The sequence below is a fragment of the Alligator sinensis genome, unplaced genomic scaffold (genome assembly GCF_000455745.1).
Source record: "Alligator sinensis unplaced genomic scaffold, ASM45574v1 scaffold721_1, whole genome shotgun sequence".
Classification (NCBI taxonomy): Eukaryota; Metazoa; Chordata; order Crocodylia; family Alligatoridae; genus Alligator; species Alligator sinensis.
In genome coordinates, this window is record NW_005841857.1 from 1980715 (window position 1) to 1995064 (window position 14350).

At 42.6% G+C, this 14350-nt stretch overlaps 1 protein-coding gene across 1 annotated transcript in view; it reads left to right on the forward strand.

Moving 5' to 3' along the window:
* Positions 1-14350, forward strand: part of TRAPPC9 (trafficking protein particle complex 9) — an 843209-nt gene that overhangs the window by 144518 nt on the left and 684341 nt on the right. Inside the window, 1 exon segment of the mRNA XM_025214635.1 lies at positions 1118-1281. Within this exon segment, the coding sequence (XP_025070420.1) occupies positions 1118-1281 (164 nt within the window).

Genomic DNA, 14350 nt, shown 5'->3' on the forward strand with positions numbered 1-14350 from the left:
AGCTGGGCTGCCCCGGCAGGGAGAGGGGGGAGCTCCATAGAGTCCCTGCCGGCTGGGACCCCACGCTTCTGCCATCCTGCTCTGGGCCCCGCCGGCACTGACCCTGGGGCACCGGTGCGGGTCTTGTGCTCCTACTGCCTCCCCGCCCAGTCACACCCAGTGCCCCCCCAGCCCCACGGTACAGGGAGGGGGCAGTGCACAGCCTCAACACCCTGCTTGCCAGCAGGGAAGAAGCTGGTGCTGAGCACAGGGAAGAGTGGCCCTCCCAGGCGGATTGCGAGTGGCTGCAGCACGGGGCACCAGCCACACAGCGAGAGAGGAACCTCTCTTCCCTGCACTCAGCCCCAGCTTGTAACCTGACCCCGCTGTCAGCTTGGCAGTGGGGCCAGGTTACAAGGTGGTGCTGAATGCAGACAGGGGGGAAAAGCAGCCCCTCCCCCAACCCACGGCCGGTGCTCCCTGCTGCAGTCACTCGCAGTCCGCACAGGGCTGGCTGGAGCAGGCACAGGCAGCCCCACACGACTATTATAAGAAGCAAGATAGGGTAGGGCTCTTAATTAGAATATTTTTCTCATTCTTTTCTGAACATAGCATTTTTCCCTTTCTCACTTGACTTAAAAGAAAAAAACAACCCAAATCTTTTTGTTTTGTTTTGTTTTTTGTACTCTGGTCTCCTTTGAGTTGATGTGCTGTAACAAAATTATTAGAAATTTCTCATTTAAAAAAAAGATGATGACATCTCATCCATCTTGCTTTCTTTCATGCTTTCTCAATTTGTTTTCATTATGATATTGGCAGCATATCATTTAACGAACTCTTACAGCAAGAAACAAATGTTTTATCCTGTTTGAATGCTGTGATTAATCTTTCAGAAAACATACTTCTTACTCCTAATAGTTCTTGAAAATGCTGGCAACAAGCCATTAACATTTGAATTGAAGAAATACAAGATGATAATTCCAATGACTGGTTTTAAAAACCAGTATTTTGCATACCAACAAGGTTTTTTTTTTTTTTTGGTGGTGGTTGTGGGTGTGGTTTTACATTGTGAATGGGTTCTTACATTGGGATATAATGTCTAGCATACTATTTCATTTCTACCTTTCTTTGTTACTAGGTCTGCTCACACACTTCAGCCTTCTTCAGGGGATGAAATCTCCACCAATGTGTCTGTCCAGCTTTATAATGGGGAGACACAGCAACTTGTCATTAAATTAGAAAATATTGGAACAGAACCTTTGGAGAAACTGGAAGTCACAGCAAAAACACTCAGTACTAAAGGTATGTATGGTAGTCAGCCTAGAACGAATGTGAATTCTTAATTTTGCTATAAATGAACACAACATGGTTAGAAGACACTTAATGGGGTGAAATTTCAGAATAAAAACAGTTCTCTCTTGATAGACTAATTGGGTTCGTTCAGTTGGGCATCAATTCCAGCTCTGAAAAATGAGATCCAGTAGACCCTAGTGCAGGGGTGGCCGGAGTTACTCAGCCTGGTGAGCCACATCCGATCCTCCACTGAAGCCAGAAAGCAGGTCGGGGGGAGGTGCTGAGTGACTCGGAGTGGAGGTGACCACTGTTCCCCCTTCCTCCCCTCCCCACCCTGCACTGCCAAGCCACTTTGGCTTTCCTCGTGGGGAGCACACCCCCAGGGTAAGTGGTGCGGCTGCAGCCTTGGCCCCCAGCAGCCCAGTGTCCCCCAGAGCCGCCGTGGGCAGAAGTGGGTGGGCTTTGGCGGAGAAGCCCCAGAGTGCCGCATGTACTGTGCTGGTGAACTGTATGTGGCTGGTTTGGCCACCGTTGCCCTAGTATGTTATTGTTCTAGAAAATCTATGACAATAATCTATATTTGAGAGTAGTGTTAATTAGGAAAGTTTGTAATATAAAATTATAACCCATAAAAGGGAAAGTATCATGTCTAAAATAATCATTCCTCATCAGGTAAACCATCACTTGTTAATTCTAACATTATCTTACTTGAGAGCTTATTGGAAATAATATATCCATTTGTTCCCAGCAATAGTATCTGCAATAGGAAAAAATGTGGGATAAAACACTAGATAGGAACAGTGATGAAAAAAATTAAACCAGCTTGTAGATTAAAAGGGTTAGTGCAAATGCAGAAGGAGCAGAAGGCAGGTATAATTATTCCTGTCTCCATTGACTTTTTCCAAAGATTATGTTCTATTATTTTTTAAGTAGCCGGATGGCTGAAATGTTTCTCTTCTTTTATAAGGTTTTGATTTTTGGTTCATATTGTGAAACATCATTATGAAAATTATGTTAACTGGTTAAATGTAGAATCACAGATGAAAGCATGTTTTAGTACTGTGGAAATAACCTGCTACGCTGTAGTGGTTGTTCTTACATTACTGCTACAATAAGAAAATAACATTTGATAATACATGCTTTTTCATCACTGAGCATTTAAGCTCTTCATTCCTACAAAAGCACTTCCTCTTCATCTAAAAATAGTAGTTTTCGGTCATTAAGGTAGGAATAGGCAATTGAATTGGTTTAAAAGGCTGGGAAGAACATTGTGGGGGCTTAATACATGTGTCAGCTGATCCTTTGTAATTATCTCTCTACTCTTATCCTGTCCACAGTATGTGAGGCTAAAGTGTAGTAACTTAAATATACTTCATTCTGGGGTGATCTGCCTTGTTTTAACTCTGCATTGTGAATGTGTGGAACAGTTAGGCCACATTCAGCTGAAACATGGCAAATCCCTCCTTGATTTCCCAGTATAAATTGTTCATTGGTTCATACCCTGACAGGAGCTTTTCTGCCTGTTTTGAAAGTCTCTAAAAAGACTGCCTTAAAAACCAAGGGAAAAATAGGATTGTTATCTATATTAAAATAATCATAGAAAAGTAGGGCTGGAAGGGCCTTCAGGTGGTCATCTAATTCAACTCTGGGCGGGATCATCCCTGGCTAAATCATCCTAGAAAAGTGTTTGTCTAACCTACTCTTAAAAACTTCCAGAATCCCTGTTGTTCTGGATGCTACACTCGCATGTAATGAAAAGATTAAACCCCATTGTTAATCCCATAACTATATAACATTAAATAGTAATGCGTGGTTCAGTCTTTCAAGAGCTTGGTTTGCTTAGTATCATGGTAACAATCACTTAAACCCCCGCCCCAAAAATACTTAAACCTTTTATAGAAAAAGCTAGGTGAATGGTCGAAGAACTTGAACTGAGTAGTATTAAGTAAAATAAAAAACAGTACAGTTTCTTGTTCCTTTCCTTCAACTGTAGTCTCTCTTTATAATGAACACTCTCCCACCTCCCCCTGCTTGAGCGGCGGTTTTTTTGCAGATAAAAAAGATGGAAATGACTCTGTTTTATGGGGGGAAGAGTTTGAGGGGCTGGGGCTGTGGGGGTTTTGAGTCTCGTCCTGCTCCTTTGAGAGTGGGGAGACCAACATGCAAAAAAAGGAAAGAGGGAAGAGCGAAGATTAAAAAAAAAAAAAATTATACAATGCCTGCCCTGGTGCTATTTTCCTTTGCATCTTTGCAGCTGGAGGAATTCAGACTTGGCATTACGGTATAGCTCATCAACCATTCTGAGACCAGGCAAAAACGTGTTGGCCTGTTCAAGATCTTGCTTTTAGCTATGTTTCTGACTATAAGCTCATGGCATTGTGACACTCAGTATTTTGGGGTCCTTTCTGTTTTGTTCACTAATTACACTTGATTTCTTATTGCCCTGTTTTGGTAATTGAAACCTGGTTTTTGCTGCTCTTGTTAAGCTCATGTCTGGTAAACATGGTAGCCATTTTTGTTTGGGCTAGTTCAGTTTTTCTGTCATAAATGTCGAGTTTAGTTTCCGTACAACAAAATCCAAACAATTTACATTCTTAGTATATTAAGATATTAAATAAACACATTCGCAATTTCAGTAAACATTTTTCTGTATTTTACCCATTTATGCAACGTAAAGCTTGATGTTTCAGTTTCCCGTCACAGGAGGGTGGCTTGGAAATACAATCTGGCATGGCAGGGAGAAGGGAAGAGGAGAAGGAGGGAAATAATTAGGGATAATATGTTGCATTTCTATATACTTAAGCTTACTTTTCCTGCACTGTTGTTTATTTCTAGGATATGCTCAAGAATAAGCTTATAATGCTTGCAAGTTGTACAGTAAAGGCTTTCAGAATTTGAATGTTTAGGAAACTTGGAATTTGGAGCATCTATCCCACATAAAGGGAAAATACCTGTAGAAAAGGAATTCAATCTCTGTTGGAAGTATTACCATCTATAATGCTATTTGGAGAAGAGAGCCTACAATGAATGGGGAAAAAAACAGATTGATTCACAAGAAAATTATGTAATAAAGGTCAAAGTATAGGCAGAAACTTCTTTTACAAAATACTCCACAGATGGTACCTATCACCAACACCTTCGTAATGGATGCATCATGTTGAAGAGGCTCTGGAAAAAGAAGTTTCTTTTTCCATATGTTGTAGTTGTGCCCAGAGGCCCAAGTATCCTTGGGGGAAGTGAAGAGAAAAATAACTGTCGTGGTGGGCATCATGTCCCTTTGGATCTGCTTGTATGTCTGTTGAAGAGCCCAGTACAGGAACTTTACTTTGTGCAGAATTAAAAGCTGCTGTCTTTGAGGGAAGAAGGGAGGTTCAGGGAACTACAGACTGGTCAGTCTCACCTCAGTCCCTGGAAAAATCATGGAGCAGGTCCTCAAAGAATCCATTTGTAAGCACTTGGAAGACAAGGTGATTAGGAACAATCAGCATGGATTCACCAGGGGCAAGTCATGCCTGACCAACCCAATTGCCTTCTGTGATGAGGTGACTGGCTCTGTGGATGTGGGAAAAGCAACAGACGTGATCTACCTTGACTTCAGCGAGGCTTTTGATGCACCACCCACAACGTTCTCACAAGTTAGCTGAGGAAGTATGGGTTGAACGCATGGACTGTAAGGTGGATATAAAACTGGCTGGATTGTCAGACTCAAGGGGTTGATGGCAGCTGTAATCAATGGCTCAATATCTAGTTGGCAGCCAGTGTCAAGTGGAGCACCCTAGAGATTGGTTCTGGGGCTGGCTTTGTTCAGTACAAGCAACCCCTGCTTAACGCGGTTTTTTTTTTAGCGCTATTTTGCTATAGTGCTCATTTCACTTTGATACCCGTTTTCACTTAATGCTCATGGGTTTTGCTATAACGCTCGTGGGTATCATGCAGGGAGCCTTGTCGGTGGGCAGCCTCATCGCCATCTTGCTTCGTCAAAAATGTTTGTGCTCTGTGCTCTTTCGTGCCCTGTGCCCATTCATGCTTGTGTCACTGTCTTCCTTCATTTTTTGAGTTGCATTCTGAGTCAGAAACGTTCAGCTGACTCTGAGTGCAAGTGCTGAGAAAAAACAGCGAAAAAGCATAACGCTGGAGCTTCAGTTGGCTGTCCTGAAGTGAACTGGAGCAAGGGAACGCCAGAATGAGGTCTGTAGTGTTGAATTTGACGGGGTCAACTGTTAGGACCATATTGAAAAATAAAGACAAAAGAATGTGGTGGAATTGTAACTCCTTTGAATGCTTTGAAACTTAGTAGGAGTAGGGCTCCAATTATGTTAGAAATGGAGAGGCTGTTAAGTGTGTGGATTGAGGATACAACTCAACGCCATATGCCCACGAGTATGCTGCTTATTCAGAAGAAGGCTGAGAGTCTGTGTGATGATTTACAGAAAAAAAATGCCTGAGAGGTCTGCTTTTGAGCCTTTTTATGCAAGTAAGGGGTGGCTCAAAAAAAAAAAAAAGATTTAAGAGGTGCAGCAACTTGCATAATGTTTCTGTTTAGGCGGAGGCTGCTGGTGCTGACACCCGAGCAGCCTCCAGCTATAGAAATAGACTTGTGGAAATTATTGACGAGGGGGGATATACGCCTCAACAAGTCCTCAACACTGACGAGACAGGCCTCTTCTGGAAGAGGATGCCTTCTAGGACCTACATTTCCAGGGAGGAGAAGTCAATGCCAGGTTTCAAGGGGACCAAGGATTGACTGACTTTATTGCTTGGTGGTAATGCCCCAGGGGATTTTAAATTGAAACCGTTGCTTGTATACCAGTCAGAAAGCCCCAGGACTCTCAAGGGGTATCTTAAAAGCAGTTTGCCAGTTCTTTGGAAGTCTAACAAGAAGGCCTGGGTGACAATGTCAGTCTTTCAGAGTTGGTTCAGGGACTACTTTTGTCCTGCGGTTGAGAAATATTTTGCTGAGAACAATCTGTCCCACAAGGCACTTCTCATTTTAGACAATGCACCAGGGCATCCTACCACACTTGATGACCTCAGTGATGATATAAAAGTTTTTTTCCTGCCCCCAAATACCACTTTCATCATACAGCCAATAGGATCAGGGTGCAATTGCTACCATAAGGAAAACATTCACCCAGGCAGTCGGGGCTACAGAAGGAGCGGGTGCTCCAACCCTAAAAGAATTTTGGAAGGGCTGTGATATCCGCAAGGCAATAGATACCTTTTCAAGTGCCTGGAATGAAGTTGCCTCCAAAACAATGAATGGTGTCTGGCAAAAGCCTTGGGCAGACTGTGTCCAGGATTCCCAAGAGGTTGAGGAACCAGTGGTGACAATTCAGGACAGTATCGTTGAGTTCGGAAGGAAAATTGGATTTGATGAACTTGAACCTGAGGACATTCAGGAGTTGATCGATTCCAACAGGGAGGAATTAAGCAATGAGGACCTCATTCAAATAGAGCAGCAGAGAAGCCATGAAGAGGAGGAAGATGCTGAGGAAGATGTTCAACCAGCAAGGGCCTTGGCCAGCAAAGGCATGGCTGAAGCTGTCAAACATCTTGAAGCTTTTCTTTCCTACTTTGAGAATGACCCTGACATGCAGCACAGTTCTGCAGTTGCAAGAGGAGTTAACAATGAAGTCAATTGTTACAGGCTGCTTTACGATGAAAAGAAGAAGCCCAAAGTGCAGCTGTAAGTGGATTACTTCTTCAGGAAGTGCACAACTCCAGCTTCAACCCCTGCAGCCAGCCCTCAAAAAAAAAAAAAAAAATCCTCGGCCAAGCACTTCTACATCCCTTGAACCTGACACTAACCCAGACTGCTCTGATTCGGAGTGCTGAAGGGAGCTGAAAGAGCAGAAAGTGAAAGTGCATCTGTGCATACAGTTCATTACTTTATTTTGTAATTTTATAATTATTTCAAAGTTCAAAGTGTTAAATAAAGTATTTACATACATTTAGATGGTTGAATTCATTGATTTTTTTTATAGTACTAGTCGGGGATTTCAGTGATTTTTATAGTATGAGCAGGGAGCTTTGGAAATTAATTATCTCTATTTACATTCATTCCTGTGGGAAAATTGGTTTAACTTAATGCTGTTTCGTTTAGTGCTCAGTTTTTCCGGAACCAGTTAAGGGCACTAAGCAGGGGTTGCCTGTATCTTCATCAGTGATCTGGAAGATGAGATGGAGTGCACCCTCTGCAAGTTTGCAGATGACACCAAGCTGGGAGGAGTAGTAGAAATGCAGGAGGATTCAGAGAGACCTATACAAGTTGAAAGATTGAAACATAAGAAATCTCATGAAGTTCACTAAAGACAAGTGCAAAGTCCTGCATTTAGGATGGGAAAATCCCATGCACCGCTACAGGCTGGATACTGACTGCCTAAGTAGCAGCTGTGCAGCAAAGGACCTGGGGGTTACACTGGACAGTAAGCTGAATATGAACCAGCAGTATGCCCGTGTTGCCAAGAAGGCTAACGGCATCCTGGGCTGTATTGGTAGTTGTGTTGCCAGCAGACCAAGGGAAGTGATTCTTTCCCTCTATTCAGCACTGGGGAGGCCACATGTAGAGTCCAGTTTTGGTGCCCCTATTACAGAAAGGATGTAGACAAATTGGAGAGAGTTCAGCACGGGACAAAAAAAATAGGAGGCTGGGGAGAGGCTGAGGGAATGGCTTATTTAGTCTGGAGAAGAAGACTAAAGGGGGGATTTTAATAGCTGCTTTCAGCTACCTGAAGGAGGCTTCCAAAGAGGATGTAGCTAGACTGTTCTCAGTGGTGGTAGATGACGGGACAAGGAGCAGTGGTCTCTCAAGGTACAACAAGGGATGTTTAGGTTGGATATTAGGAAAAACTTTCTCGCTGGGAGGGTAGTAAAGCACTGCAACAGGCTACCCAGAGAGGCTGTGGTATTTCCATCCTGGGAGGTTTTTAAGATCCAGTAGACAAAGCCTTGGCTGGGATGGTGTAGTGTTGGGGATGGTCTTGCTTTGAGCAGGGGGTTGGACTGGTTGACCTTCTGAGGTCCCTTCACACCCTCATTTTCTATGAGTCTATGGTTTTTGAGCAAAACAATCTAGTATCTAAATGTGGAAGGAATCTCCCCATCTAACCCTCTCTCCCCCATAGTAGTAGTGGAAATCCTAGTTATGGAAAAAAGTCATCACGTTAGATTATTAGAAAAGAGACCAATTGAAATTTAGAAATAGGCATTTCATTTTCTGACTCATGCAGAGGACAAAATTTGTAAGCCTGTAAGCCAGAGTCTCAAATCATATTTTTTAAGAGTCATGAATATTACTGAATGTTATACTTAGATGATCATTATATTGGTAGAAGAGGTGGTACTATATAAGAAGTTTTATATATTATTTCTGTTGTAAAGAAGCAGTAACTCCAGCCATATGCAGTTCCTGTGTATTTCTTATGTGTTGGAATTGTATATCTGTAGCTACCTAACTTTAGAAAGTGTCAATATTTTGGCAGTTGACACACTTTGCTAGGAGCAGAATGGTACATGACTTCTGTTGTCTTTACTGATAGTAAGACCAGAACTCTTCCAAGCTCCTGAGAAATGCTCTGTAATGACTTGGTGATGTTCCATTTGGGAAAAGAGGGCACACTCCATCAGCAAATGAGCTCCCAAATCAATTTGGACAAAGTCAGAGTTTTGCACTGTAGATAGTGAAGAGTGTACAATTTTCTTTCCACCCTAAAACTTATCCACTCTTTTATCCATTTTCCTGAAGGAATGAGCATAGAAGCAAAAAGGGTACTAAAAACCTGGGAGTAAGAATACAGCCCTGTTTGACTCCTTTAGAGACAGGCATCCCAATCTTCAATGACTCCCACCATCATACTGTTGTGAAATTTATGGATCATCCAAATAAGCTTTTCTGGGCAACTTGTTTTGGCAAATCGTTTCCAGAGGCTCTGTCTGATTATTGAATCAAAAGAAGTAAAGGCACAATAAAGATCTGGATTTAGTTTTCAGCACTATTCCTGAGGTTGCCTGGTAGTGACAACCATACCCGTAGTATCTCTGCTTTCTATAAATTTATACTATCAGGCAAGAATTTCTCAGGAATGTGCTTGGCATAATTTAAAGTAATCTGAGCAAGGATTTTCCATATAACAACAGAGAAATTCCTCTGATTGCCATCCTCCCCCTACGTCCTGTCCTCTCCCCGCACACACACATCTGCTTTATTTTCAAATAGATTGCTAATGGATGCAAGATGATATGTTTCTGTCACATCAGCTGGAAAAGTTTCCCCAGGGCCTAGGCTAAATAGAGTTCTCCAGTCTGATTGTAACTCGAAAGGAATTGCATTGGAACCTGGTGCCTTATCACTGAAGAGAAACCTTATAGACTTAGTAGTGCAATTGTAGGTTCATGATTGCGCTTTGTGGTAACTGCCATGTGTCCTTGTTTTTTAAGTTAGATTGGCAATTAAAGAGGACCTTAAAAATGATCAGCCCATCTATCCAGGGTTTGTATCTTAATGGTTGCCATGGTGAATCCATCACTGCTTAACATTAGGGTAGAAGCAATAAAGAAGGGACTAGAAACTCTTGGAAGTGCTTCACAAAATCTTTCATATCTTGCTAATTAGTGTACATCTGGTTCTCCTTGGTCTTATAACTGCCTTGCTTGTTCCGAGTGGCTGTTAGCTTTGGTTAAGGTTTAATATGTTCTGTAGGACTCTGTATACTTAATTCAGGCTTTGGATAGCCCTTTTTATAGCAGAGCAACTACTTGCAGAATTTTTCAGCCAACCATGAACTGCTGAGCACAGATGTTGAGAGGATAAATTAGTTAATCTTAAAAATGCCTTACAAAATATTAAGAGTTGTAAGTAAAAGTTGTTCAATTTGTGATTTCACAGAAAATGGGAAATATGGGATTGTCTGTGAAATCAATTAAAAAACTTAGTGAAAATAAAATGCTGGCTCCCCAGTGGGAACCAATGGTTCTCATTGCTGCTGCGGCCCGGCCTCAGCCTGCGCAGTGTGGGGGAAGGTGCTTGCTGGTGGGGTGGCACAAAGGGAAGCAGTCTAGCCAACAGCCGCATTGACTAACTCCAGCTACGCACAAGAAGGTGGCTGCCCCCTTCTCCATCCTTCTCCCAACTGGGGCATAGGCACCTACCTTAATAGATTGTTGTTATTAAGCTAAGCATAAATTAGTATTTCTAAACTTTTTGTTCCACTCTAAATATAATATACTTTGTATATTATAATGAGTATATCCAGGAAATATCTGCGGAATTTGTTATTTATATCATGACAAACCCACAAAAATTGTTTAGTTTCTCTGAGCTTGAGTAGATCCCTAGTTATAAGACACACTGTGTGCATCTACACATGCAGTTACCCCAATATGGTAAACTCGGGCACAGTACACGCTGGAGTCAGCGGCTTCCAGACACAGCATTTATATGTGCACCCAGGATCGCAGCAATTCAAGCCAGGGCAGAGCAGCTTTGGGCGGGCAAGGGGCCTGGGGACTTGGCCAGGCCTGGGTTCTGGGTGGCAGCAGAGGGGCTGGCTGAGGCACAAGGGTGGGGCTAGCCAGATGGTAGCCCCTGCACCATAGTACCCTTGTGCTCCAGCCAGCCCCAGTCACTGTCTACACGCACGTTGCAGTGGCATAAATTACTCCTCCTTAAACTAGTACTTGTCCTGCACTGTATTATCCTATGGCAGACTTAGTTAATTTACTATACCTTAATATGGGTGCATGTGTAGATGGTGATGCTCCATGGAGCTGGGTGGAGCGGCCGCGGCCCCTCCTGTGGGACCCACCTGGAGCTGGTGGCTCAGCCCCACATGGTGGAAGAAACATCTGGCCTCTTCCCCCCGCTCCCCCCCATTATGCACTGCTGGCTTCGTGTCGGCTGAAGAGTGGCTTGTCTGGGGCGCACGGGATCTGGTTGGCCCCAGGCAACAAATTTAATTGCTATGGCACTAGCATGCTCTGCCTCTGCAGGGGTCTCACGGCCCCACGCAATGTTAAAGGGGCCCTGCACCCCCCTAGGGTTGGCTCGGGCTGCAGTAAAGTGCACATGTAGATGCACTCATTGAGGATTACTAGGCACTAATTGCCACCAGTAAATAGTACAGTGGAGGGAACTTGGGAAGGCAATGTAAATAAACATACCTCTGAAATTATAAAATGCTAACATAGCCAATTTGGAGGAGCAGCAGCAAATCTAAGTGCACCCCTTGGGTGCAGTCTTGGGTGGTGAGTCCCATCAAAGGGACTTGTGGGTTGCACTGGCTTGCAGCCTACACTTTGGGAACCTGTGATCTAAGGTGAAGTTTGGGAAGAGAGAAAGGGCACTTCTTTTACAAGGAACTCTGTTCATAAAATGCTAAATTTAAGGAAAACTGTCCATTTCCACATTAAAAAGTCCATTATTGCAACACTTCATATTTCTAAATTGCAGGAACATCCTTCTATGTGATCGTGACTTTCGAGTGGGAACAGTTTTGTTAAATGTAACCGTCAAGATAAACGATATTGTGAAGCACATACACACCAGGATGCAAATATTACTAGTCTAGGATATACCCTATAAGCCACATGAAATGCCTGTGGATAAGGGAGGCAGCCATTTAAATCATGCAGATGACACTAGCTATTTATCATCACCCATTGATTTCAGCATTAAAGGTGCTACTTAAGTCAACTTAAGCATGCCTACTAGTTCCTGCAGGAACAGCCTGCTCTCACATGTTTATACTTCATTAAGGCTTTTAACCTTCTTTCTCAGAGCCTACCTTAGGCTTTGTTTAGCTGTTCACAATTTTCTGATTGCTTAATGAGCCTGTTATATGTGGTTTAGACTGTATTGGTAGTTAACACACAAAGGACTCATGTTATAATTAGGCTGATAGCTTTAGCACTGGAAAAGTAAGACTATAACGCATTAGGGTTGTTGGTTGTAGCTGTGTTGGTCTAAGGATATAAGCAGACAAGGTTATTTGGGTAGATGTGATATCTTTTATTAGACCATCTAAATAGTTGCGAAAATTGTACTTTGCACACTTTTGGGCTCAAACATCCTTCTTCAGACTCTCCCTATGCCAGAAGAGGGGTGTTTGTGCCCGAAAGCTTGCAGAGAACAATTTTTCCAGCTATTTAGTTGGTCTAATAAAAGATATCACATCTACTCGAAGAACCTTGTCTGGCTACAATTAATTACATTTTTATAGTAGTATCTTGCCACTTCTATAATGACAATTAATGTATAAAGTTAATGTATATACATTAATGTATATATGATAAATTAATGTATAGACAACATCTTTCAGACATTTAAATGCATTCTAATATTACTTTGTGCTTTGAAGAGCTCTGCTTATGTTTACATTGCTTAATTTTTTAAAATAAAGAATAGGTAGCTTTGAGGGGAAAGACCAATTTCACTATGTAGCTGTTGTTTTAAAATGTATTTCTAATTTACAGCAGAAAATGCACTACTTCTGAATATCTTCATAAATGAGCAGCTGTACAGAAGTATGGTCTGTTATGACTGTTAAGCTCTGAAGTGTAATCTGTGATCATTTGGTGAAGTCAGAAAGATAACATGCTAGGATTAAATTAGCATTGATTCCTTAAAGGCTTGTGTTTTAAAGGCTACAGCGAATAAAACTTAAGAGCTGCAATGCCTAGAGTGTAATTCAAAATCCCGAGTTAGGTGCCTAGCCTCCCTGTCTGCTGCCTGGGGAGAGTGAGGCACTTGAGAAGGGTAATCCAAAACACCTTTGTGTTGAGCGGGTAGCCACTTAAACCTAGTCAGCAGGCAATGCTCAGCACAGGGAAGTGCTTGTACTCTTCCTTGCTCTGTGGAGCTAAGTTGCTTGAGTCAAGGCTCTAATAAGATACTCCATCTCCTCAAGATGCACAGACCAGAGTCCCGTACAGTGGGTAGACAACAACAATTTTTCTTTGAGAGAGCTGAGTAGGGCTTGGCTTCCTTTAAAAAAAACTAAACAAAACGGTTGTAGGAGTAAGTGCACATGGTTGTAGTTATGCTGGTGCTGGTCGCCTTTAGTGCAACTGCTTTGTAGTTGGAGCACTTGTTCTGGAAATGAGACATGAATTCAGTTTCCTTCTTGGCATGAGGAGAGTGCTTTAGCTATCACATTAGGCTATTCTGGGTAGGATTAATCTCCACTGTTCTTATTGGAGCTATTCCACTGTACAAGAAGGACTGCAGAATTTGTATGGCCAGATGAAAGTGCAATAGGAAGCATAGCTCCCTAGCCTAGGGATTAGGGCACTTCTCTGGGATAGTAGTCCTGGGTCCCACAAAGAGTCCCTGGAGCAGAGACCAGAACCCAGGACTCCTGGTCTCCGTTGATTGCCCTAACATCTAGGTTACAGCCTCATGGACTTCCTGTCTTTGTTGAAAGTGTTTTTCTTCCTTGTTGCTCTTATTGGATTTAGATTGAACATCTAGGAGATTAACATAACTTGAGTTTTGATTTCTCTTGCTAAATTTAAGTTGTATTATACAAAACAAATATGAGTTTATATTCATTGAGCTCCCGTATGTGGTGGACTGGCATATGAAAAGCAGTCTAATGTTGTCATTGTTATCAACCAAATGCATTTAGATGTGAAAAATTAAAACAGTCATTTTTATTACGTTCTTGTCCCTAGATGTAATGTTTCACAGTTGAATTAAATCTGTTCAAATAAAGCATTGCTTCTGAAATCTCTCAAAAGAAATAATTCCTGTCAATTATCCTCTACAATAGCTTTGAGTTGTCAACATTAATCAAATGACAGTGAAGCACCAGAAGTTGTGAACACATTTTCAGTTGAGTGGAAGTTGGAATGTTTTTGGTGGCGCTCTCCTCTGGGTTGTTCATCTGCTTCCAGCATAAAGATTGGACCTTGGTGCTGTGCGGGCCGGGAGCGACCCGAGCCCTTTTCCGCGCTGCACGCGGGCTGTGGCCAGCAGCCTGGGCACGCCGGGTTGGAGAGGGAAGGCCGTCGAGCTGGAATTAGGCACAAACGCTTAGCGGTAGTTTAAAAGGTTGTTTACTTACACCGAGATGGCAGCGGT